The sequence below is a fragment of the Aythya fuligula genome, chromosome 2 (assembly GCF_009819795.1).
Source record: "Aythya fuligula isolate bAytFul2 chromosome 2, bAytFul2.pri, whole genome shotgun sequence".
In the NCBI taxonomy this organism is placed as follows: domain Eukaryota; kingdom Metazoa; phylum Chordata; class Aves; order Anseriformes; family Anatidae; genus Aythya; species Aythya fuligula.
Genome location: NC_045560.1, coordinates 52864276 through 52891667, shown reverse-complemented (window position 1 = coordinate 52891667; position 27392 = coordinate 52864276). Strand labels below are relative to the sequence as shown.

General features: G+C 37.2%; 1 protein-coding gene across 1 annotated transcript in view; it reads left to right on the top strand.

The window, feature by feature from the left end:
* The first annotated feature begins 250 nt into the window (after positions 1 to 250).
* Positions 251 to 27392, top strand: part of DTNBP1 (dystrobrevin binding protein 1) — a 69283-nt gene continuing 42141 nt past the window's right edge. Inside the window, exons 1-6 of the mRNA XM_032182352.1 lie at positions 251 to 364; positions 3496 to 3546; positions 6163 to 6213; positions 7101 to 7161; positions 10582 to 10714; positions 16514 to 16646. Of these exons, the coding sequence (XP_032038243.1) occupies positions 309 to 364; positions 3496 to 3546; positions 6163 to 6213; positions 7101 to 7161; positions 10582 to 10714; positions 16514 to 16646 (485 nt within the window). The 5' untranslated portion in view covers positions 251 to 308. The remainder of the gene's footprint in view (positions 365 to 3495; positions 3547 to 6162; positions 6214 to 7100; positions 7162 to 10581; positions 10715 to 16513; positions 16647 to 27392) is intronic.

Genomic DNA, 27392 nt, shown 5'->3' with positions numbered 1-27392 from the left:
ATCTAAACCCTCCTCCCAGAGCTTGGCGGGCACTAGATACAGCTGGGCCCGGCTTTTCAGCGTGCCAGGAGCACAAAGCAGGAGCCAGCCGCCACCATATGGGAGCGGAGGGGACAGAGCTGAGGGTGAAGCCACCAGATCACTGTGCCATGGCTGCGCCGCCGCCATGTTGGGTCGGAGGGGGCGGCCCTTCCCGGATGCCGCCTCACACCGCCCCCGACTCCGCCCCGGCCGCGGGCCGAGGGTGAGGGCGGAGGGGGGAGCTCCGCCCGCCGCCGCCACCGGAGGAGGAGGAGGAGGCCGGGACGATGTTGGAGACGCTGCGGGAGCGGCTGCTGAGCGTCCAGCAGGACTTCACCTCGGGGTGGGTGGCACCCCGTGTCCATAGGGGGGTGGCGGGACCCGCAGCCCGGCCGGGGTGAGGGGGAAGCAGGTGACCGGGAGGGAGGAAGAGGAGGGGACCGGCGGCTGCGGCGCTGGGTGTGGGGAGGGAGAGGCTGCGCTTCGGGGAGGGTGGGCGAGGCGTGAGCGGGGCCGATGGAGGCGCTGGGCTCGGTGACGAAGTGCCTGAGCCGCGAGGTTTCGCGGATCCGTGTGATTTCGCCCTTTGCTGCCTGAAAAGCTTCTCTGTGCCCTGGAGGATGAGAGAGTTGCCATCACGTGAAGGAGAGGAGCGCAGGATGAGCGGAAGGAGCAGCTCCTTGCTGACACTACAGAGATACTCTGCCTACACTGCCCCACTCCAAAAATACTCTTCCTACACTGCCCCACTCCACAGTACAAAGATATTCTTGCTACGCCGCCCCACAAGCTCTATTTTTTTCTATATGCACACTGGATCAATGCTATATTTAGCACCAGCAGGTGGTCCCAGGGAGTGTTACTGGAAGTCAGAGGATGGCAGGGGAGCAAGGTCACGCCTGTGCTGCGAAGCTCCGGGCTCCTAACGAGCCCCAGGAGAGCATCGTGTTGTAATCGATTGCTTTTGAGAGCTGCCTGGCCTCTGGCTGTGTTGAGGCTGCCTGATAACATCTCCATGGTAAACATTTATCTATAGTCAAAGACATCTCTGAACTCCAAAAACCTACGTACTTTATAATGACTTATTTGCAGCAGTTTACAGCGGACCAAAGAAACTGCTACAGTAACTACCAATCAACGGCACAAGTTGCTGGTGTATCTATCTTACCAAAAGAAACATGAAATCGTAAGAGTACAGACCAAGGCATTGCTTTAGTGCCATATTTCTGTTTTGCTGTTATTTTTAGAGCTCTTGTTGTGTTGGATGCCTCAATACAGTGTAAGATTCTTTTGGAAATGGTGTCTTTAACGTGATGAAACAGGGTAAACAGAAAGGCCTGGGTGTGATGGTCACTTCACTTTGTCAACATAACCGCTGTTGCTGCTGGGGAGCCAGTAGGTTTTCATGTAGTCTCTAATTTCCCTTCTTCCTTGTGTTGCCATGTTTTATTCTGTTTTAAAAGCAGTTTTTATTGTTTGCATCTTTGTTTCAGGAGCTCCATTAATGTGTCCTCCTTGGGGTGTCCTTTTAACTTTTTTTTTTTTGCAGTGTAATTCTTTGTTGCCATTTAGAATGTGTATCTTGAAGCAGTGGTAACAAAGGTTGTGTAGTGCATCACTCCTTTTCCCGTACTGTCCCCTTCACATCAGGCCAGAACATTAATAGTCCTGTTTTGCTTTCCCTTTCCCTTCCAAGATAATGCAACCTCAGTGCCAGTGTTTCGGATTATCCTTTTCTCTACCCCCACCAAAGCAGTAGTAGAAGCATTGTTAACTACACATGAACGACTGTGAAATGAACAGTTGGATTGCTTCTAACACAGGGAGGGAGAAGCTTTTCCAGGGCTTCTAAGGAGAGAGCGTCTCTTCCAAAGGCATAAGGGAGCACCCACTTACAGCTAAAAAAGATTGAATCTGGGGTCATGTAGAAAGAACACTTTGAGGTTGTTAGCCACTTCTGTGTACAGAGAAATGTGTTCTCCTTTCCCCTTCAGATGTGCCTCCTGTCTGCTTCTGTGTATCCTGTGAGTGAGGTGCCTAGATTTTGACCCATTTACCTGCAGGCAGTCTCTTGCAGGAGAAGGGGGGGAAAAGAAGCAAGCTATCTTTGTGCTCAGGCAGTAATTTGTGTGCTTTGGCCGGCTTCAGTGATGTGGTTCACGCTGCCTCTACTTTGTACAGAGAACACTGCTGAAAGGAAGCCAATATTGTGAAGCCTAGTGATGCCTCTTTTAACCATTACTTCTGACTACGTGACAGACAGCCTGGTAAAAGAACTGGTGCTTGTGACCCAGCGTTTCCTTCGATCCCTATATGCAGAGAAGTGCTGCTGTTACTGGCAGGAGTGCATACTGGGGAACAGAAGAGAAGAGCGAATTGCAGTGCGTTCCTCACTGTGCTGTGGTTGTTGCTACTTGGCTGACTATTAAGAACAGTTCTCTAACAGGGAGTGGAGACCAGCCTTAGTTTGTCTTTTCTCAATTTGCCTGCCACCTATGTTGCTGTAGACTTCGGAGGTTTCATTTTAGAGTTCCTGGAAGCTGGTGATAGTGAAAATGGGGGACAGGGAGTGGTTGGGCTCACCCTAGAAGCAGCCTGGTTATCTTTGTATCAGGGCTGCTTCTCAGTCACTGGGTGACTGAGGATTACTTAACACACATCCTTCAGTTCTTGATTTCTTCCTAACCCTTGTTATCCCACACAGCTGGGTTGCTGAAGGACATACAGGCTGAGGACAACCATCACCTTGATGGGCAGAGAAAGAGCAGGAGGTTTTGGTTCACACTCTTCCGTGCCAACCTGACTAGCACATACAGGTTGACTGGAAAAAAGTTTCAAAAAGCCGGGTGGGGGTAGTAGAGGAGTTGTTTTTTTTTTTTGCTTTCTTGTTTGCTTGTGAGTTGGTTGTTGTTGTTGTTAAAAACAGACAAACAACAAAATGTGTTTTAAAGAAATGAGATACCCGTACACCTCAGGTTTGCTCAGTTAGCAGTGCACTGTTACAATGCTGCTGGAGATTTTGATAGCTGGCAGGTGAAAAGTTGTGCTCATGCTAGTCTTATGTTGGCAGACTTACAGCAAGTGGGTGCAAATATGTCTGTATTACTGTCATGCTCTTCCTTGGCACACGTGCCCTACAAAGGATGTTCTTCAGGATTGAACTGGCTATTTGTATGCAGATCTTTCATACCTGTCTTTTAAGGAAGCAGTATTGAAAGCTGGATGGCTTGGATATATAGCTGTCATTAAAATGTTCATCCCAGTTGCTCAATGCACTTATAGAAAAATCTTACAGTTTAGAAGAAGTGAAAATAATTTTCTGTGACAGTTTCCATAAAATCAAGTGAAATTTGATTTATGTCTGAAATAAGCTGAAATAAAAATAACTATAATAGACTGGAATTAACATGTTACACATTCAGACAAGTTGTTCTTTGTTGGAAACGTCTGACAGCTTTGTGTTTTGATTTACAGGTTGAAGACGTTGGGCGACAAATCAAGAGAAGCAAAAAAAAGCAGGCAGAGGTAGTTCCATACACCTTAATGTATAGCATTGATTTAGGATAGTGGTGTTAAAGGCAAATATAAAAAAGGCTCATATTCAGGTTACAAAAATATCTCCATAGAATTTTACAGAATGTTCTTTTGATGATAGAAAAGCTTAACCTTAATATTGATGAAATATGTGGCTTAATAGATTTTTGGTATGCGTAAATAATTTGTGATGGTTATCATACAATTTATAAATGTCTATTGAAATATGTGAATAGCCAACTTTATTGTAGTACTTCACACAAGATTCAGACTGTAATACACCAAAATGTATTGTTTTAACTATCTGTGAATCTTGTATACTAAAATTGTTTGTAATTGTTTTTCGGTGTAAGAACAAAAGTGAGCCTTTTTATTGTAAAAAATATATGTATAACATACTACTAAAATTAACTGTGCTCATCTCTATTGAAAGAGCTTTTAAAAATCATGGTTTTTTATCTTCTGCACTAGTATGTTGTTTCAATCTATGTGAACTATAGGGAAAGACCACTTAATGTCTGTAAAGGACATCAGTGTTGCTTCTTCAAATAAGCTCAGATGTGCTTTAGTGTAAAGCATGTTCTCACTAAAAAAGCATGTAGACAAATTAATTTTAAGACAGGCTTTAAACAAAAAATAAGGCATCTGAAATAAGCTGTGTAAAGTTCTGAAGCTTGATGTTTGTAGAGTGTAAAGATTTTTACAACGGAAAGCTGGTTGTGTTGACAAGACACTGAAGCTAAACTAAAAACGGATGACTATTTGAATAAAACTATTTTAGGCAACTGCCTTCTCTGTATATTTCCAGTCCATAATATTTTGGTTCATCTGGTGTATTGTGAATCTTAATCCCTTTTTGAGAAAAGCACCGGGCAACCCAAATAGATCCTCATGAATTGGGGAATGCCAGGATGACTTCTACTTCTGCTTTGCTGTTAAAGTTCTGGAACAGGTACAGCTTAGCTTGGTTGTAAGGATGGCTGAGAGCTTGTGGAGCAGCATCAGAGGAGAGGCCACTAAGGGTGATGTTGTGGTGGCAGCTTGCTGCTGACAATCTGACCAGGGACAGGAAGTGGATGGTGTCTTCTCTAAACAATTCAAGGAAGTTTCACTAGCATTAAACCCCCGTTCTTCTGGGGGGCTTTAACTTCCTCTGTATCTGCTGTAAAAATGACGCAGCAGTCAAGAAGAGTTCTGAAGGGGGTCAGGGATAAATTTTAGATTCCCTTTCAATATCTTTGGCATGCAGGGATAGCTTTAGGAAAGCCTGAGGACAAGAAGAGCTTCTACCCCTGCATTGGTAATAAAAGGCTGAATGCAATAAATATGAGATAGTTGATAAATGAGGTGGATGCTGAAATGAAATTGAGATAGGTGATGACTTTGCTTTAGTCCTTGCAGACAAGGTCTCCCAGTCCCTCTGCTTAGTTAGAGGATTCAAGAAAGAAATTGACCAGGAATGGATGAAAATCAAACTGGGGAACTCAGCCCGTGAAAGTTCATAGGGCCATATGGGCCATGAGGTTTCAAGAAATTTCATGAAATTCATCCCATACAAATCTGAAGTCTCTGACTGGGAAGAAAGAATCCTCTGCAACACTATGGACTGGGGCTGGGAAATAGCTTTGCTGTGAAGACCCTGGGGGTTTTGGCAGAAATCAAGCTGAAAGTGAGCCAGGAATGTGCCTGGCAGCAAGGAAGGCCACATGCAGCAGGACTGAGGAGAGTGGCTATCCCACTGGCTCAGCACTCATTATATCACAGCAAGTTATTGTGTACAGTTTTGGGCTAACATGAGACATTGATAATCTGGAGCCAGTTCATCTGAGGGCCACTGGGATGCTGGGGCTGCAGTCCTGCTATTTTATGAGGGGAGCCTGGAGACGAGTTGGCTCTGGGGAGACCTAGCAGCAGCCTGCCATTACCTGTGTGCAGGTTATCAAGGTGAGGCAGGCAGTGCTAGGCTGTCATCCCATCACACAGTGCTATGTGATGGGATGACAAAAGGCAATAGGTGTAAAGGAAACAAAGAGGTTCAGACAGAAAAATGCTATAAGGAAAAGTGCTTCCCCCCACACACACACCAAGGATGGTTAAGCAGGGGAACAGGCTGCTTTCAGAGGCTGTGAAGTTTCTGTCTTCAGAGGTTTTTGAAGTTCCAACCGGACAAAGCCCTGAGCAAGCTGATCTGATCCCACAGCTGGTCCTGCTTTGAGCAAGAGGTTAAACTAGAGACTCATTGTGAAGTCCATTTTCACCTCACTGATTTCTATGATTTTTCCCCTGGCTTAAATAAAAAAGGTTTAATTTGTAGTATTTATATATACAAGAAATTGTCTCATGTAAGTTGTTTTTAATGGGCATAGTCAAAAACAGTTAAGAATGGGCTACAATAAAATAATGAAGGAGGAAAAAAACTAGCTTTGGAATGTTCTTGTAACATACCCTGTAATGCACTTTAAACCTGAAATGGCAAAATGTGAAAGCAAACACTTGGGAGCATTCCTGTGCTCAGCATATCTGTGAAATGCATGTGTGTATGCATAGGTAGTGTATAACAGCCTTCTGTTCATTAATAATGTTTGTATGTTTACAATTTGTTTACAGAACTGCTCAAGATTTGCCAGAGTTTTCTCCTGGACTGGAATTACTGAGCAGGTATGACCTTCTATTTCTTTGTTGGTGTCTGCTTCCTGATGTTTCAGCAATAACTTTGCTAGGTCAAGAAAATGAGAAGAAAATGCATGTGTTCATATTGCTATTCATGTTTGGATGCTTTGCAGTGAGTAGAGCAGGGCTTGCTGGGAAACGATAAATGTATTTAAAGCTTGCCCCATTCTTAAGTACTGTGATGCTGGTGACTCAGGCGTTCTATAGGAAAAGGAGAATTTGAAAGATAACTTCAGTTCTAGGTCTAATGCACAGGGAGAAGGAGAGCAGCATTGAGACCCAGCATGTGGTTTTATTTTGACACTTTGCAACTTTTACACATTTGATGAGTTACTGCTGTTATAATAGAAATATAGACAGTATGCCTGTCATAGCCATGAGAAGAAATTGTTTTCCATGTCTATTTCATCACATTTTTTCTGAGTGTGAGAATTTTTCTGCATTATGAATTTCCTCTGGGTTTGTATCTTCAAAACAAAAAAGACTGTTCTCATTTTTTTGGGGGCGGGGTGACAGACGGACAGGACAGATAATGGACATGACTGGTGATGCAGTCTTGTCTTTCTTTTTCTTTTTTTTCTTAATGGAATTGGGTTCCAGGTAGTGCTGTAAGCATCTTTGTGTGTAGTCTTAAATCTAAGTCTGGGTCCAATGAGCTCTTAATGTATGCAAAAAAAAGATATCATTTCTTTGAAAGATATTATTTTTTACTGTGTATTTCTTTCTTGCATTTACTGTTCTTCCAATACAATTAGACAGTTTTTAAAACTGTATTTTTGTAATCTCTGTAAACATAAACCCACAGGCATCCATGAAATCCTCTTTATTTATAAGGAGAATGCATCAAAAAAGTAAATCATTTTTCTTCTCTTCAGATATGAAGATGCTTGGGCTGCCCTTCACAAAGGAGCTAAGGATTGTGCAAAAGCTGGAGAGGTAAGAAAAAATAACAGTGCTACACTTAAAATGCTTTAAAATGTGTAAATAATTTTAAACTCAAATTTTTAGTAACAATGTATTAGGCTCATTCTGGTCACCAGCTGGGCACCCGCATGTACCTTTGGCTAGTGGTCAGCTGTTCTGGCAGTGTCCTCTCCCAATTTCATGCCTGCCCTGAGCTTTATCACTGTAGGGGTGGAGTTCATAAGTGGGGAAAAATGAAAGCCTTGACACTGTGAAAGCACTTTTCAGCAGTATTCAAAACACTGATGTGTTATGAACATGGTTCTAGTCACAAATCCAAGACACAGCACCATATGTGTTATGAAGAAGGTTAACTCCATCCCAGCTGGGTGCAGTACAACCAGTATTATGGAAAAGTAATACACTCTGCTGCAGCTTCAGAAAAATGTCAAGCTGCATTGTTTTACTGGGATTTTAAGATGCTATTTGACTGGCAGCAGATGGAATGGATCACAGTGCCCAGTTCCTATTTTTTTAATACCCTTTTGAGATTTATTGCTAGTCAGCAACAATTACTGTTCCTGATGTACTAAATATGCCTGTTGTAAAAAAAGATCTGTGATCATGTTTCTTACAAGGCATCATCTGACAAGAATTGTCTGAAGTTCACTCTGCTGTTTACTTTCTGAGACTCCTGTTGCTACAAGCATTGAGTATGATCATTTCCTAGTTCTGTTAAAGTAATTTTTAACTGATATATTGACACACAGAAGTTCTTGTCTTCTATCCGGTGTTCAGACAGTTAAAATCACTACTTGAGCTTAAGCAAAAATTAATTACATGAGCTCACTTTTTTTCTGGGGTATATCAGGTTACAGAATGACTGAGAAATATTACTTTGTCGGAGTGTGACAAGAAATGTAAAAATAAAACACATCCAGAGGTTCAGATGGCCAGTTTTTGCACTCTGCTGCCATTATCTGACATATTTTAAGTTAGCTGGGGATATTATTTTGAGTCTACTTAAGAGATCTAGAATAAATGGCAATGTAAACAATGTAATTTCAGTGATAATTCAAACAATAAATAATGTGATGTAATGTAAACAGTTGCAAAAATGGTGTTGCATGTTAACACCGTAACTCTTTAGAAGTGCTGGGAGGGCTGGGGACTGCATAATATCTTTGGGGTTGAGGTGTGCTGGTGGTTAGTACCAGGGTGGGGCTGACAGTGTCAGCTGCGTAGCTGCGATGTATAGCAGGACTGAACTGGGGGGTTCACTGTCCTGGATGAAACCTTAACTTTGTCTGGCCAAATCCATCCTGACTCTTCTGCTTTCCATAGTAGTTTTCTCCCTAGCTTTTTCCTATGTATATAAAATCTCACTGCCTAATATTTTTGAAATGCTGTATTTAGGGTAAGGAACGTTATCTTATATTTTTCTTTCTCTTGCCTGATAGTATTTCCACCACTTTTTCCACCAGTTCTAGTGAAAAGTTTCAGTTACTAGAGATGCAGTTCTCTCTGCCAGCTTTGTGTGTTTTACTACTCATGATTATTTTTAGAAGACCCCTTAAATGAGTTTCTTAAAATTTTGCAATACTTGCAATAGTCTGCTTTTAAAAATGTAATTCTAAAAACAACGTGAGATTTCAGGTTTATAAAGCCAAGATAACCTTAATCTTGTGTGTTATGGCTGCTTGGGAAAATTAGAATGAAAAACTTTCAAAGAGACTCCAAAATTTTCCATGTAGTGCAAATATTTTGTTTTGGGAGAATCCAAAATATGCTTTTATGAAAGCAGAAAATACAGGGCTCAATGTAATCAGAATTGTGTAAGCACACGGGATTGATTGTACCAGATGAGGCCTAAAGTTCCACTTGTCCAGTATCCTGTTTCTGGTAGTGGTCAGTAGCAGATAAATAAGAGCACTAGTTGCTTATAAACCTTGAGTAGAAAAAGGAACTTGAATATTTCAAGCTTTAATTGCTGCCTACAGCTTTACCATGTTGTAGATGTTAACTACCAGTTCTATCTACAAAATTATCCTAAAAATACTGGTTTTAGATGCTTGTAATCTTAGTTGCATGTAATTTTCTCTAGGCTGAAATGTTCTGGTGTTTGTCCTCATCTCATGATGTATTTTGTTGTTGTTTGCCTTAATGTTTGACTCATACCGTTATTTCGTTCTCAAAAATAGTTCTGGCTTTAAAAAAGGGTGTCGGTGTTCTGAAATGTTTCATTACTCACTGGGCTTTGGAATAAGGTTTCAAGCCTTGTCTGGTAAAACAGGATGGCTTTTTGACAGAGATGGGGAGTTGGAGGGATTTGGAAATGGAAGTTGTCATTCTGAAAGAATCTGTCTGAAGTGGATAGAATTATAAATGCTTAAGAACTTCCTTTACCCGTTGTTCTAACATTTTCCATTTTTGCAACTAAATTCTATGAAAACTGAAACATTCAGAATGCAGATACGGAAGAAGTAGTAATGGAACTAAGAACAGGGAAACTAATTGAATCATCTTGATTATCATATATAAGGGAAACATCTGTGTTACCTAAGTTCTCTTGATCTGGCCATGTTTTGTAGAATCTGACCTATGTAAAATAAAACTTTTAAATGGTGTATCCTCCTCATATTATAACACTATTGTATAATGAGTGTTAGGAAGAATCAAACAAGAACAACAGAAATTGTGCTAGCATAAAAGTATATTCAGAAAGATTTGCAGCTAGTGCAATTAAATTTATAACAAAAGCAGTAAGACTGATGTAAAGATAACTTATTTTTAAATGTCATTCAATTCATTTCATTATCTAGAGTATTTTGAATGTGCAGAATCTTCAATTTTCTTGTTGAGATGGACAGCTGTATTAGTATTCTCATTTGATTTTGATCTTATGATAGTGTGTCGCAGATTTGTAAGTTCTGATAATGAAAATTGTTCTGAAACTGGTGCTTTTTCTAAATCAACTGTTCTGGTTTTTGGAGTGGCAGTAGGTGAGAAAATGGTGACAGGTTTTATTGACATGTCAATTTCATCTGACTTTATTGATTAAATTGGCATGAGTAGCAACATTAAACTAAGTTACCAACTTAGGCAAGCCTTACATTACAGCACTGTAATGTTGTTACTGTATACCAGTGCAACCCTGCTGTCAAAATTCCAGCTGTATGTCATTATAGTTAATAAAATTCATAAAATGTCCTGTTTTAGTGTAATTAGTGTATTGAGAAAATCTATGTTGTTTTGATGGATGCATTTTTATATGCATTTTTCATACTGTGGGATGCCTTCTTGAGTGTGTTGTATGTTTAGTTGGGAAGTATGTACGTTGTAGTGATATAACGTTATTGTACTGACCTTACGCATGAATTCTAAAAATTGGTTGAGATGCTCATAAGTAGGTATATCAACTTGCAAGTAAAGTCAAGAACCTGTTTGTTTCAGCTGGTGGACAGTGAAGTTGTGATGCTTTCTGCACACTGGGAGAAGAAAAGGAACAGTTTGGTGGAACTACAGGACCAGCTCCAACAAATACCTGGGTTTTTAGCGGATCTAGAATGCCTTACAGCAAGCCTAGGTAAGGCTTTATAGACGTAGCAAGTGTTCAAGTCAATAAACAGGCTTAGACTGAAGTTCAGATGTTGTGAACTTTGTAATTACAAAATTTCATTTTGCTTCCCAAACACATCCTTTTTTGTTATAAAACATTAGTTCTTAAACTAACTGGTTTTGTAAAGGAGAAAAATTAGTCGTGGTTGCTTTCCCAGAAGCTAAAATGTTGTATCTGTCACTATTTTGGGGGGAAAAAAGTGTATGGTAACTCCATGTCCTGGTGAAAATTATTGTCCGCTGAAAATTATTCTTACTGAAGTCTTAAATTCTTTATGTAAGTAATGTTAACAGTCATGTATGTAGTTGCTTCTCTTCAGTCAGTGTAGTTTAATTTAATAATTTCTTTTAAATCATTATTTGTTCTGTGGGACAAGAAATGTACTTGGCTTGGGACATTTCCAAGGCAGAAAAGTTATTTTGAAAGTAATTGTTGGTTCCAAAGCTTGCTCCCATACTTTAACTTAGTATACAGGAACAACCTGGCTTTCTCATAGGTGAAACTAGCAGTACTAGTTTCTGAGGTTACCAAATACATCGTGTTTGTTAGATGTGTTGTCAGGCACTACAGATGGGTTCCAATTTTTTTTATATTTCTATCAAATGTTAACCTGTTGATTTAACTTAAAAGCTGAGAAGATCAGTGCTCTAGTGGACTACTTCTGGAAACATCTCATACAAAACAGTTGATCCAGTGTTGAAAATTAAATTAGGAAAAAATATTCTGGCCTCTTAGTCTCTGAAAAGCTGCAGTGTTACTGTGCCTTGAAACAAGGATGTGATGTTTAACAATTAGGAAGCCTTTCTGTCATCAGTAGGCCTCTTACTATCTCCATGAAAATCTGTTCAAGTTGCATCAATTTAAAGTTTTTAAACAGATGAGTTTTTGTTCTTAAGTAGACTAGTAATAGCTTTCTATTTCTTTTTGAACCATGGAATGTATTTTCATGTATTACTGTATATCATGTGATTTAGTAAGGCTTTATTATGTGTGGTAAGCATTTCTGTTGGCATTTTGAAAAGCTCACTTATTTTCTCATGAAATATCAGTTGAAATACTGATGTATTTAACTACTGATTTTAATATCATTGTGCATAAAGTGATGCAGTCCACTGGTAGGCCAAAGATAAGCAATATAATAAAACCTAATGGAATTGTCTTTATAGTTCATAACTGCAAATGCTATAAATTTTGATGAATTAGGTTTACCTTCCCATTCCTAATACTATGGGTTTATGAACCAAAATTAATCTCACCCTGACTGCAAAATTAGTTGGAGGAGTCTCCGTGACTCTGGAATATTTTTGATTTTATGCAAACAGTGGTTAGGGAAATATTAAGCAGTTTGCTCTGGGAAGCTAATTTTGAGATACACTGCTAAGTTTGTGAGATTTGAACCAAATCTTTCTAGCCTCACTGCAGGGGTCAGATTTCAAGTAATTCACCTACTGTTTTTTATTAGTTCTTTTCTAACCACTGAGATTGTGTTTTTGTTTTTTTGTTTTGTTTTGTTTTGTTTTGGTTTGTTTGTTTCATTTTGTTTTGTGTGTGTGTTTGTTTCTGATAAGTCTTACAGAGTCTGTCTGAAGAGAAAGGTATAATTTATATCAAATTCAACATCTACTGTTCTGGAAGTGATTCAGCAGAAGTTTACTGTGATATTCTGCTTACTGTTTTTATTCTTTTATAACTGAGATATCTGTTCTTTCTAAACATAAGCTGCGTTCACTTTTCCAAGAGGTGATTAATATTGTGACTGAAATTTGAATGCAATTGAAATGTTCTGTTAAAAAAAAAAAGAAAAAAAAAAAGTGAATATAGAATTATAAATTGCTATATGCTGGGTTGTGCATCCAAGATGTCATTTGGCTAATTTTCATCATTTCAGGAAATTAATAGTAGTTCTGTGTTGCAGCATGGTATGCCTCTAACAAATCTGTTAATGCTTTAATTTTGAAAGTCGACAGGGAACCCTGGCAGCTTTCGCTAACAGAAATTTCAGATAATGAAAATGAACCTTTTTGGTGACCTACTTAAAATCAGCATGAGTCACGTACAGATTCTTTGTCCTTTACTGTGTATAAAAAGACACATTTTCATTAGCACTTTATTTATAAACACCTTTTACTTAGGTACTCATATTATCAGTCATTCCTCACTTCCATAAAAAAGTCTGTCTTGATTTGTCCGATAAATTTATTGTATCATAAGAGATCTTGTAACTGTTGTTGAAAGCCTTGAAGAAAAAAATTACTCTCTTGTAAAAGTGAAATCAACAGTTATTGCCCTTTCAAAGTCCAGCATTTGAATCACCATTTAAGACAAATTTTATTTGAGATGTTGTAGAAAATATCTGCCTGTCAATATCTGGAACGTTTGTCTTAATATAAAATATACTTCATGCTTGAGTGGGGGCATTTGCTCAAATGTCTGTTTTGATTTCAGTAAATCAATGCACACAAACCTAGATTCAAATCCAATTTTCACTCTTTTATTTTTTTTTCCCCTCTTAAACATCTAATGTTAAACATCAGCTTGAAATTGGTTTCAGAAAGACTGGTCATGAACCTAGATGACAGACCCCATGTAGGGTGAAAATATTTAGACTTGTGAGAGTGGGAAGAAAATAAGGCTAGGGATATATTCACAGAGATAAAAGCTGTTCCTTTCTAATCTTTAACAGATTTATTTTATTATTTTTTTTTAAGTCTTGCAGGTGAATTGAGCTCTTCCTCTGTGTGTGTGTGTACATGAGCATACATATATACCTATATATGCTCATTTTAAGCTTAGTGATCTGTTATGTCCCTGTTTGACCTAGAGGTAAAGGGAATTTCTTTGATGTAATTTTTTCCATCCTTAATGTTTTATCCCTTTTTGGTTTTTAGTCAGAAGATAAATAAACTTTATAAAAATGGCTTTCATACTGATTGGTAGCTTCTGTTTTAGTGGCCAGGACTGTGTAGGAAAGTTAAATTTAAAATTATTGTAGAAAAAAATGAAAACTGTGGTATTTTCTGATATACAGTTCTGAGTTAGGTTTTCTAACAATTTTTGAACTACCACAGAACAACAGGTAAAACAGGTTTCAGTTAAAATATATGTGATAAATTTAAATTAAGTAAACTTTAGGAAGAATGAAATTGCTGGTACAATGAATCTTTTCCCTCCTCTTTAAAAAGATAAAAGGTAGGGGGAGTGCTTTTCTCCACCACCTTGTTTCAGAGTGTAATGGTGGTTGGTGCCTAATCAGCTGGTTGTAGGATATCTTGAAGTGTGAGCTTCCTGTCAAAAGTGAGGTATAAATCCTTTGAGCTCAATATACATACAAAGGACTTCTGTACCTTCAATGTTTTGTTTTCTAAAATGTCATAACTCTGATCTCTACTAAATAAGTCCTGTTTTGTCGTCTCTGTCTAAATTACAGTCCCATGTGAAAATATGATTGGTGGTTTGTCCTGGTTGGGGCCTATCTTGGTATATACAGAATTTCAGGTTTGTAAAATTGAAATTTTGAGTGGTAGAAAACATAGCAGTCGTGGATATATCCTTAGATTAGCTGGCTTTCAGGGGCAGATGCATTCTAGGTGCTACTGTGAGCAATAAACTGGAAATGTAACATTTTTTAATTTAGTGGTTTTGCAAGATACCTTTTTTAAAGTGTGAGCTTATGTATCTGCGGATATTGATAAGAACATGTCAAACCATTATAGCTTAACTTCCAAATAGATTAAATACATAGCTTTGTTTGGAGCTTCCTTTTAGTGCACAGTGTATAAGGTCTCATTTGGGAAGGAGAGACACGAAGTCACAACCAATGCCATTGCTACAGCTACATTCTTTTTGTGTGTCTGTGAAAACAGGTACATTTTCTTTTATTTTAGAAAGAAAAATTCTGAAATCTGTTGCAGCGAAACAGGATTGTTTTCTTCTGGAGAATTTAAGTTGTTCCTCTTCTTCAGGAGCACAAGCTGTGTTTTCTGCAGTTCCCACTAGAGGCTGCTCAAATACCAGTGCTAAGAATCAGTTAGCCTCTGGAATTCACTTTTCTTCATTATATTTTCCTGTTCTTTGTTGTTATCTTTTAACATTATTTCAATAGCAAGTACAGAACAGTATTTTTTTCCTTTTTTTTTTGTAAGTGGAAAAAACAGTTGTTGGTAAGTACCTTACTAAAGTATCTCGAACCCTGCCGTGTTTGTGAATTTTGCAAATTAATAAGTGAGCAATCATTCTGAAAGGCAAGTTAACATAATAGAGCCATTTGGATTTTAATGCACTCAGGAAAGTCCATTTTTTTAAGGAAAAAGGGGCCACCAATCGTAAAAGCAGTCATGATATTACCTGTTGAATACATTTGGATTTTGTGAGAGAGGAAGTTGAGTGTGTGGTAAACAATGCATGTTCTACAGTGTAATCGGTAGAACTGAAAACATTTTTCCTCAAACTTGTTTCCATGTTAATTTTTAACAACCTTCTTTCAAGTAATCTGTGCTGATATGATAGATTATGTCATGTGTTTACTTTTCTGATTGCTGTGGAGCGTTTTTTTTTACTTTCTTTTTAGGGACAAAAAAAATCTTATAAAGCTGAATTGCAGCTGAATGTATGAATACGCATGCTAGGGAATTTGTTTACAGAGTCTTTAACTTCTGCTGTTACTGAGGGAACCACTAGGGTAGCAATTTCTAGTTGAGCAATGGCCAAGAAAGCTGAAATTTTCTGCACTTCAAGATAGGCTCCAAGTAGGAAAGCCAGACCAGGACTGGGGATTTTACATTGATGTCTTCAGCTTGCCGTTTCCTTCTTTTGTGTAACCAAAACACGATAAATCACTTTTTTTCTGCCTTGAGCTTACTAGTTATTGTCTTGCTTCATGGAGATTGCTTCTGTCTTGGTTAGGCAAAGATGAAACCAGGCCATTTGCCAAAACTAGAGTTACTTTAGCTTTTTCTGCTACTTCTTTCCATCATCTCTGTAGTTCTTTGCATTGACAATCAAGTTTATCTATTGTAATGGATTAGCATGTGTCTCTGAACTCCCATCTACTCTTTGCTTGTTTCATTTGTAAACATGTAAATGTAATTCTTCTTCTCTCTGGTAAAGGAATCATTATGTCGGTATCGAATGTCTATAGTAGTCCCGTGTTCACATAGCTGTATCCTAGAGTGACTAGTTCATTAGAGTCTCAATTTAAAAGAAGAGATTGAGAGGGTTTTTGTGTTTGGTTATGTAAGATAGGTAAGTCTAGAGATTTGTCTATTGGTGTGTCTTCATTATTAAATTTTCAAAGCTGGCATTTTATATTTTCGCAAGGTTTTGTAAGAGTTAAAATTCTTCCAGTATGCCTTACTTCATTTGAATAATTTCAGATTACTACTGGTCTTGGTCAGCAAAGTTTCCTTCCTCAGGTTGGTACGAAGCAGGTAGTAGTAAAATGGCAACATGCCTGACAAGCAAAATTAAATTACGAATTTGGGATGCTTCATTTCACTAAGTATGGACAATAAGTCTTTGAGACTAAGATGCTGGGGAAAATACGCTTCTCGCTGCAAAGGGAGCCTCAGTTAGATCTTGCTTAACATGGTTCTGCTGTCACTCTCCCCTCTGTGATTTGAAATGTGTTTATGTGTTCTGAGCCATTTATATATGTGCAATTATTACCATGTTAATCGTTTATTTACTTTTATGAATTCCCATTTCTGTTTGGGTGGGTTTTGTCCATCTATTGATACAATTTGATGTTCATGTAAATATTTCTTATAGCCCGTCTAGAGGCAAGCTTTGAGGAAATGGAGAATCATCTATTGTGTCTTGAAGACCTATGTAAACAGTGTGAATTGGAAAGATACAAATGCATGCAGACATTACAGCTGGAAAACTACAAGAAAACAAAAAGGTAAATAAAACAATTGCTATAAATATTGGTTGGCATAAACTATAAGCCTATTGAGATTTTTTTTTCTTATACAATACAATCCCCCTTTTAGAATTTTTTAAAGAAATGATAATTGTTGACAGGAAGTTGCAAATTTGTAATAAATTGAATGTTGGTCTAACTCTTGGTGACAAACAGATAATTTGGAAATTATCACTACATTGAGAAGATGAAGTTGTGTTGTATTATCATCAAAGAAACAGTTGGAGTAAGGGCAATTGTTAATAGGCACTGATAAATTGTTGTTTGTTTTAATCCTTTGCACTGTTTTGTGTGTGTGTTTGTTTGTTGTTTTTTTTTCCCACATATTGTAACCTGTAAAGCTAGTGACTGTATTTTCCTATCCTATCCTATGAGCATCATCTATTGTATATGGTAGTTATTGCTCTCCTGCCATACCCTTACTCGCAAAGACAGGGCATTACTACTAAGAATCGAAGTCCAGTTGTGTGAAAAGTTAACCACAGAACCTCCAACTCTTACACTTCACATTTACATAAAAGATGACATAGCAAGAGGTAAAAGTTAGGAGCTTAAAATACTTAACTGTTGTCTTTCTTGTGTTTGTTACTGATAGTGCCAAAAATAAGTAGAGGGAAGAAAAGTAGTAATAATTTGGTTATGTAGATGAGGAAATGAAGAGTTAAACTGAAGAAATTTGTCACAGATGATTTTTGATAGACAAGCAAGGGTAGATGCAGTTGCTGATCGACCTGGAGCAGGCATTTAAGTAGGAATAAGCAGGTTGCTTGATCTGACCAGCCCTGTGTTCTGCTAGCCAGGGGAAGCACCCTGTCTCTCTCCGTGGTTCTCATCACAGTGGAAGCAGGTTTGACTCATGTGGTGTGGTCAGAACAACTGTTTTGGTTTACGGTCCTAATTAGGAAGTTCTGATCAAGGTCAGGACTGTGCCAGACACTACTGGTTGCATTTTGCATACCATATCCATTTTCCTGTTTCTTGATCTTCCTTTTTGCCATCCTTCTCTCTCTCTCCCCTTCCAGTCTCCTCCCAAATGAAAAATGCAGCCCTAACAACTTCTTCCCCCTCAGTCTTGGTTTGCTACACCTTTGCTCAAATATATTATTTCTGCTGCCATTATTGAAAGAATCTTGGCTCTCTGTGGTGTTACACATATGGTTACCTTACATACTGTTTAAGATTGCAAGTTCTGCCTCCCAGAAATCTCCCAGTACCTTGAAGGTCCCCTTCAATTGTCTGTGGCTGTGTGGCTGTTTGGCTGTTTTTGATGTAACTCCCCTTTAACTGCCTGAGAAATGCAACCATCCCTCATGGTGCTATCCATCACGTCCAGCAGCTACTCATGTCATGCCCTTCAGTTTTTCATACCCTTTTCAGGGAGCTGAACCTCAGGCCCACATAAATGCTCTTGTCATTTTCCTGCAACCTGGATTTTCTCATTCCAAAGTCTGTACAACACTATTTTCACTCTCTCCAGGAAGAGCCAACACTAGACAACATGTCTCAATTTTCACTTGTTCTAACTTATATAAATAATTAAATATTTCTTAGTAATATTTTCAAAATTCTAAATCTGTGCTGTTTAACCGACTAACACACACAATTTTAAATGTGCATAAAACAGTAGATTTATACTCCCCAAAACATTGTAATCTTTCTGAAGTTTTCTGAGTTTGGTTTGTCCTCTCACTCACTTAAATCCCTCCCCTCCTTTCCCGCTCTCTCTTCCCTTCCCCCAGATTCTGCTTTCAGCATCAAAATAAAGTGTTAAACTGCTGCCTGCTCTGCTTAGCATCTAATCAGTTTTATAAATAGAATGCTAAGCAAGCTACTGAACATAATTGTAAGCTGATTACCTTTGGTCAGATCTAGACAAAACAGGAAAAATGCAGGTAATTTCTGGTTGATCATTGCCACAGTATTTATTTAGGTAAGAAATTAACTGCCAACTCATTACTAGAAGGACACTTGCCAGTGTAGATACTTGAAGAATGAACAGCCAGTTAACTTAATGTGAGTGTGATTTGTTGTATGTGTTTGGAACTCAGGCTCGCTGCTGCTCTCTTTAGTGCTTGGGGTTTTTACTGTGGTAACAGTAAAGAATCAAGTTTGGGGTTCCAGAGCCTATGCTCTCTCTCCAACACAGAAATTTACTTTCAGGGATTAAATGGTTTTGTATAAGAATGCATTTCCTGTGCATTGACCATAGAGGGATGAAAACTGAGATGAACACAGACTCTTGGAAACTGTGGTTATTTTTAGAGTGTAACAAAAAACTTATTTTACTGTAAAGTTATGTCAGAGATTAGGCTAGAAGCTCATGTATTTGAAGTCTTTTGAAAAATCTTTCTGTATGAACGATGGAGAAAAAAGTGCTTTAGGTCAACATTAAACCTTTGAAATGCAGCTTATGGTAACTATGGGAACTGAATTTCAGAAATAGGTCTCTATGTTAAGTAGAGCAACTTTCTTTCTGTTAAAACAGATCAATTTTTTCCCTTTTGTCTTTGTGTTGAGTACTAGTTTAAACGTAGATTCATCAATCCATGGTGTTTTCCACTGTGTATTCTAAAGGCTGGAGCTGGGGATGGAGGGAATTGCTTGATTTACTGTGTGCTGATTAATATTCTCTTTTATGTTTCTTAAATTAGTTGATCAGGGCACCACTATTGTTGTATGGAGTCCAGGTTCCACCTTTGCTTTCTCTGGTTAGTCTTGCTGCAGTCATTTGCACACACGTTAGCATTAAACCATGCCATTTGTTTCCTGTCCTTTTCTCAAGCACAATTCTACTTCTTTTCTCTTAGCTGTCCTCCTGAGGACGCACAGTTTCTGATTCCAGATAACTCCTTGCATCCCTCCAGTGTCCTACGGCACTTCCTGCATTCCCAAGACAGTGCACTGTGTCGTTCAGGAAGCAGTGTCAGAAGCTCACTTTTGTGCTAATTTTTATATGCTCAAAATTGCAGGCTTATGGTATGAGCTGAAATGATTCTGTCCTGAAGCTATGAAGCTATTAGTACCAATTGTATCCATGTCAGATGGATCACTGTTGGTTTGGGTGGTTTTGTTTGCTTTTTGAAAAATAGCAAAAAATTTTATCAATTAAAAGGAGATGACTAACAGTAGCATTTTGTACAAATGTATTTCATTTAAGTAAAGAGTCCCTTGTCACTGGAAATGAATGAATACATTTTATAATGGCATTTAACTTTAAACATAATTGTCTGAATCTTAATTTTTTTTGGATTCCCAGTTTAAGAATCCTTTGTTTTCATTACTTGTCTGCTTTGAGAACAGACATAAAAGGAAAACGATGAAAGAAATCTAAAGTCCCGAGTCTCTTCTTGTTTGGGTATATTTCAACAGATGAATATTTAGCAATACTGCAAACCTCAGTGGGACTAATTTTTTTTTTTTTTTCCCTTTCTGGTGACATTTAAAGAAATGCTTTACGTAAAGAGAAAATATGTTCTTAATCTGTATATTTATACCTAAATTTTCTTTTTTGATTTTTAAAGATATATTTGATATCAGAAAAATTGTAACCCTCTGCTTTGGTAACTAACACAGTAGTCGAGGAGCCTGACAGTCTGAGGAATTTCCATGCTGATGACATCTTGTTTTTATGCTCCTGGAGGAGAAGGTTTGATGCACTTTCACATTCAAGAGGGTATGAAATTTGTTGTATAGATTAGAAATGTGTATGTGAGAAAATGTCTTAATCAGTTACTACTGTGATCGAACACAGGGGGTCATAAGGATTGTTGCAGTTGACACGTCTTACATTAGGCCTGCCCAAATAAGCATTCAAAAAGTAAATCCAAAAATCTTCTTCAGACAATTCAGACCAACCTGCTTTTTGGAAAAGTTCCTTCATACTTGGCACAATTATTCGTTATTTACTCACTAATATGAAAAAATAAAAAAAGGTAGGATTACTTTTCTCCTGTGTGCTGATTTCAGATATTATCTATACCTACTGCAGTATCATTATAAATGATCTCGTTTACCTAAATTATTTTTATTTTACCAAGGTCAGAAGAGAGAAGATGGAATGGGTAGTAGGGTACCCTGCAATATACAAAATCGTGTTGCCTAAAAGAAGACTTGCATGTGTGCAGGCTTTGTTTAGATCCCATGATGTTCCCCAAGCAATAAGCTAGAACAGTACTCTGTCTTCAGTGATGACTGCCTCCCATCTGGTAGTGATAAATTGGAGTTGTAGCTTTACAATGTTTCTAAGCTTCACATATTAATTTGTCAAATGGATTTTTGATATGTAGAAAATATATTATTGTTGCATATGTTTCAGACATATTTATTTTTCCTTTGAGCATTAAATGTACTGTGAATTATTTCTGAGACTCTAGCTACATTTCATAGTTCTCATAAACATTTTCATCAAAGTAAGGTTGCTTGCCATATTCTTCTTGATTGGTCTTCCAGCAGGTTTAGAGTTTCAGCAGCTATACCTTCATGTAAGTGGGAGCATAAATAATTAATTTACAAGGATGGATGCTGAAAGTTTATCTTCAGGACAGTTGTCACAGTAGTCATGCTGTGGATGACTGGATTTAGTTTTCATTAGACATTAATCATATGGCTATTACTTTGTGCCAAATAGAGTTCACATTGCAAACATCTTTTCCATTCTGCTATTCAATGGTCTATATACAGCACACAATCAGTACCAAGTATTTTCATGGTAATAGCTGGCTGGAATTAATTTTATATTAATTCTATATCAGTTATTGTACTTTGGACAGACATGCGGAATGGGAATCCCTACTGATCCTGAAAAACTGAGGATCAGTTTTTGCACAAGCTTTGCATAAAGTCCCTGATAGTTGTGCTTCCTTTTGTGTAATTTTAGGACTCTGAGTTTATTTTGTCTACAAGAATACCTGCAGTACAGTATCTTGTATTTATCAAACCCAAAGAAGCAGGTTGCTTCATTATTAGTAAATTTTGCTCCTGTAAGTGCTCCAAATATATATATTTTTAAATATTAGGCCAGGTTTTATAAATAGCAGTGCAAAAGATTTTAAGGTCTTTGGCATTTTTTCTGTTAATTGAGAAGTGGGAATGTGCGGTATAACTTCTATCACTTCAAAGTTGTTGTAATTTTGTTCTTTTTTTATGATGGGATTTGCTTGATGCAGAAAGACAATGAAATAGTTAAGAGATTTATTGTGTACCCTCTTCCTATATTGTTTTCTTTTTTATAGGCATAAATGCTTTTTTGTTGTTGAATTTTGTGACTTGTAATTAAGGATTGAATGCTTGTCAGGGATCCCCTGCATCTCACAGAAGCTTTTATTGATGTTTTTTAGAAAATGTTGAACATTATATCAGTCCTTCGTGACTCTGTTCTACCTCTATGTAGTGCTGGTTACTGAGTGTAATCTGTAAATCGTGTCAATCTGCTAGTACCAGGCATTCCGTGTCCAGACTTACTGTACCAATAATAGAAACAGATGGTTTAGGACTGCCCTGATCATTGCTTTATACTCTTTCTCACCTCAAAACTACCTTATTTATGAAAGTAATTAATTCATTGTGGCTAGTGGCAGAACAAGGTTTAGCTGTCATTACCACGCTAAAATCTATTCTCTGATTTTGAGCAACAGTTAAAGTTTCTCCAGATACATTCCATCTCTCTTCAGTATGATTTTTTTTTTTTTTTTTCCTGAGGTCCTCAATAATTCCTTTTAATTTGTTTGGGGAAAAAAAAATGTTTGAAAATTGTTCAAAAAAAATGTCTTAAGTGTATTAATTGTAAAATACCTCTTAGAATATCTCTTAGAGAGGCTTTTTCATGCCTTTGTCAAATGGATGTGGTGATGGTGCCTGAAGTGGTACAGGTTGCAACTAACTGCCCCAATTGCATTCATGCTGTGTAGAACACAACATACTTCTAGGTAGAGAGTGCATATATGGTTCGGGCTTTTTTTTTCTTACTACTGTTTTTTTTTCCGTGTTACTATGTCACTTTGGAATAAAATTTGACCACTTCTTGAATAATGATATTTATTTACTTATTTACTTTTAATGCCTATAGGGAAATTGGTGGCCAAGTTAAAGTAGGGTCGAGGTTTTGGTGTGTGGCTGTTGACCAAAATCAGCTCTGCAGGAACCCTTTTCTATTAAAAATCAAAGATGTCACCTTTGGTGGTGGTGGTATTTGTAGCTCCTCTCTGATTTCAGCTTTCAACTTTGATTTCTAAATTGTTGGTTGTACGATAAAAATAACTAAAACTCTGCTGTTACATTTATCCTTTGGTGATTCAATGATGTTGCATACCAAGATAAAAAATAAATAAAAACTAACTCCCTTTTTGAATATCAACAGAATGACAGCAAACCCTTAAGAACTGGGTGCTTTGGAAAGCCTTATATCTGAAGGCATAATCTTTTAGAGGGAGCTACAATTTATCCCACACTTCAATTTCCAGCTTGGAGTGCATTTCAAAGCTGAATGATCTGTGTCAGTCTCTTAAAAGAGGACAAAGTGCCTGCTTGCTTTTAAAGATTTCACTGGTTTGACTTTACTGTTTTCTTGTATTCTAATGCCATCTTCCTGTTTTTCTTTTGAATGTAACACCTAAAAGGTGACCACCCAATGTTCTTCATCAAGATAAACATTTCCTTCTTTGTTTGAAACACCAAAAGAGAAATGCTTTCACTATAATCTGAAAATGCTGAGTATATCAGGGTGGTACTTGGTTTTAGTTGTATTTATTGTCAACTACCACTTGATGTTTACCGTTCTGTTATGAAAAATAAATCTGGCATTGATCCATTCTATCTTCCAGAATTAAGTTGATGTAGAAATCTCACTTGAAGATATGGAAAGACTTTAGCTGCTTTTGTAGCTCCATTTGAATACAGAAGTCCAAAAAAACAAAACAAAACAAAACAAAAAAACTCTACTGCAGAAGTATTTAGATTCCTTAGGGCTTTTCTCTTCTTTTTTTTTTTTTTTTTTTTCCCTGAATACAATTTCATATTTCATGATGGAGAATCATGACCTGTAGTCAGTGCTTCTTCAGACAAATAGAAAACCTTCTTTGCTACTCAATTTTAACAGTATTTTAGCAGTAGCTTTTGTTTTTATTGATTTTTACTCCTTAAATCTATTCAGTCTTAAAGGTATTTTAAAGTCATAGTTGACCTACGTGATATGAAAAGGATGCTGAAGCAATCTGTCAGAGGGAAAACATTTTTGTTTTGTTATCGGAAGTGCTAATCCTAAGTACACAGAACATTACATTGCACAGAAAATGATTTAGTACAAGTGACACAAGTTTTGAGTTCTCAGGTTTTTGGATTCTGTTTCTTCTGATAAAATCAAAATTAAAGCCCTTCCATCTGCTTTTTAGCTGGCTAAAGATTGAATCAGTCTGTAGAAGACAATTATTTAAATATAATTTTGGTAATTTAATTGTACCAGATGTAACAGGTGAAATGTGGTATTTCTAAGGTTTTGCTTTGAGTATAGGTAGGTCCCAGAAATACCTTTAAATGACACTGCAGATAAGCAAGTATACCTTCTTTAAGTGTTCATTTTTGTTTGTATGTAGTGTTTACAACTCAACATTTATAAACACATTTCTTTGTAAAATCTTTCAAATTTAATACTCAATTTTTACCATCTGTGTACTGTTTGGGGATTATTTTTTATTTACACATGAATCTAGTTGTTTGAGTTTATTGACTGTCTGCTACTTTCAGAATTCGTGCTATAAAATCATTCCTGACATTCATTTATGACTTTGTTGCTTTCTTATCTGCCTACTCTTTCCTTGGAGATGAAATATGGAAATGTCAATTCTGCCTGCTGTCATCATTGCAAAGAACTTGGTGTTTCTGTGCTCTCTAGTTATTTAACTGAATTCCCTAGTGTTTTATTGCATTTGGAAAATTGATCTTAGTGTTACAGCCCATTGCAAGGTACAGTAGAATCCAAGAATCTTTTCTTACTTTTGGTGAGCAATCTAAATTCCCATTGATTTGAGTAACTTGAAGCAGGATGGTTTTGACTACACTGGATTATTAGTTTTCTAATCTACATTCTTATTTGGCTAGGTATTTATCATTGATTCTGTGGGTTGGGATCATATGGTCAATATTTTGTGATTAGTGATGACATTGGTTAAATTGAGGCAATACAGAGAATAGTCTCAGTCTTTTGAAAAGCCATTGTTTAAAGAATATAAATAAGAATTTGTAATGAACTAAGTAGCCAAGGAATTGCTGATAATTCTTCATCGTTTACAGTTGACAGCTAGGATGATCCCCTTACAGAAGCGTTTCATAGCTTTGAGCTGACATCATTTAATCTGCTACTTAAATCTTTAATAATTTCCCGTATGGGTACCTGCTCAAAACAATGTGCAACTGCTGTGCAAACGTACAACAAGATGTGTGTTTTTGTGGTGACCATTCTATTCCTCAGCTGGGTAGCGACAATATAATGGGGTGAATATTCCTTGTTTTCACCTAAGTTGCAAGACTACTGGGTGATGAGTAAGCTCTTAAGCTAGGTACTTCAATATTCTCTTTCCATTCTGTTAAGGTTTTGTTCATGAAGACAAAATAACAAACAAAACCAAACAAAAACACTTCTGAGAATCTGCCATCTTAATTTCTGGTCAAGTTGAATCAAAGCTACAAGGTGTGATTTTGGAGGAATGATGTGATATCTCTGTAACTTGAATTTAAAGTTCTACAGGACTTTAATTCTTGTCTGTATCTTTACAGGCAGCTCTAGTTTGTGAAGCTGGAAGCTTTCAGCGAGCATTTGTCTCTGATCCTTACTTGCTTTCCCACTCTTTCTTCTCCTTCTCCTCCCATATTCCTCTTCCTGGGTTTATTCTTGTTTACCAGCAGTATCTGATAGGATCATCTTCCTCATGTACATCTCTTCTGCCCAGTGAATAAAGCAGGGTTAATCTAAGAGTGCAGTGAGACATCTGAGGGAATGGGAAGGTAATTGGGAATTTGTATTTGCCTTCTAAGTGGCTTTGTAAGTTGTGCTCACGAGTTACTCTGTGGGACTAGTAATATATTTTAGACAGTCTTCTTCACCTGTAGTCTCTGATATTATATATTCTCACCACAAACCCTGAAGCTCAACTTTTCTGTAAATGAAGAAGACCACTTGACAACATTATCATTAGAACACTCCAGGATAATTTACAAGTAGTAATTCAGAGGATACTTCCTGTCTTGGCAGTGTTTCCAGCTACTACAGTTTTAATTCATTTCAGAATTTATTGTAGTTCTGCAAGTAAAAATTTATATGAAATGGATACTTCAGACTAAAATGGGGTACTGTATTTTATTACTGTCTGTATACATCCTTTTCCTCTGTACTTCTGGCTCAGGTCTTAATTTTTTCGATAGGATGTTTCAGAGAAATTCTCGATGATCTCTTGGGTTATGGTGCTTTCATTTCATTGCTCTTGATTATTTTGAACCATGAGATATGTATTAGCTGTGCCTCTTTGGACACGGTGCATGGAGGGGTTTATCTTAAAATTTACCTACAGCCATCATGCTCAGAAGGGAATGAGAACCTGATTTGTATCTGTTATGCTGGCATTAAACTATACCTGAATACCATCTCTTTCCTCACCTGAGTGTTATCTTGAAGTGCAAAACCAGGCTTATGCAACTGTGTGCAACTTTCTGACAATTGTTGCCCTTTATTTGCTTGGGGGGTGGCAAAAACTCTGAAATCCAACAGCATTTTTCCATTAAAAACTTTCAATTGCCTTAAAATATTTAGACAAATAGGATAGGGAAAAAAGCTAGCTTTTTCTTATAAAAAATATGCATAGGATAATAGACTCGTGAGCTGGAGCAGTTGACAGAACTCCTCTGCTGAGATGATTCATTATATTGCACTTTTGTCTACTAGTATGATGTTGTTAGTAAACTGTCAAAGACTGAGCTCTGTTGCTGTCGCTTTTGTATAAACCTAATAGAAAATATGATCTCAAAGAATGAGCAATTTAAAGTAAAAGGAAAACAAATACAAAAATGTAATACGTAGCATCAAAGCTGGTAATTTAATATGGTAAGACCTAAAATAAGAGGCAGCAGTCCTACCTACTCATCCAAGCCTGATCCGGTGCAAGTTTTTCCCCCGTTTGCCTTTTAACCTAATTTTTAAAAGACTATTTTCTGAAACTTTTTTTCCAGTTTCATCTTTTTTTGTTGTTTTCATTACCCAAGCTGCTTTTTCCTTTACAGACTGTATATTCCAAATATACAGTTTCTTTCTTAATGCAACTTCACTGTATTTACTTCTGCAGATGATTTTTGTTTCTACTTTCATAGAGAAGATGTAAGATTTATCTGTTGCTTGTGTATTCTTCCTGCCAATTTATGACTAAATAAAAAATAATTTATTTACTTACACAGAGAAAGAGAAATGAACATATTGTAGTACATTTTTTGTGTGCATATGTCTAGAATTCTGTAATTATTCTTCTAGTAAATGTGTTGATTTAATCTGAAGCCAACTGTTTTTCCAGTATTTTTGCAAGTCATAGTCTCCTTTCCACTTTAAATTTAGTGTCTGATTCTTACCAAGGCAAATAATGAACAAGATTTAGGATTGAAATTTTAAAACTCTGAAATTTTTATTTGAATAATTTGATTTAAAAAGAACCATATGCATTGGTAATGCAGAGCATATTTTCATTGAGCATG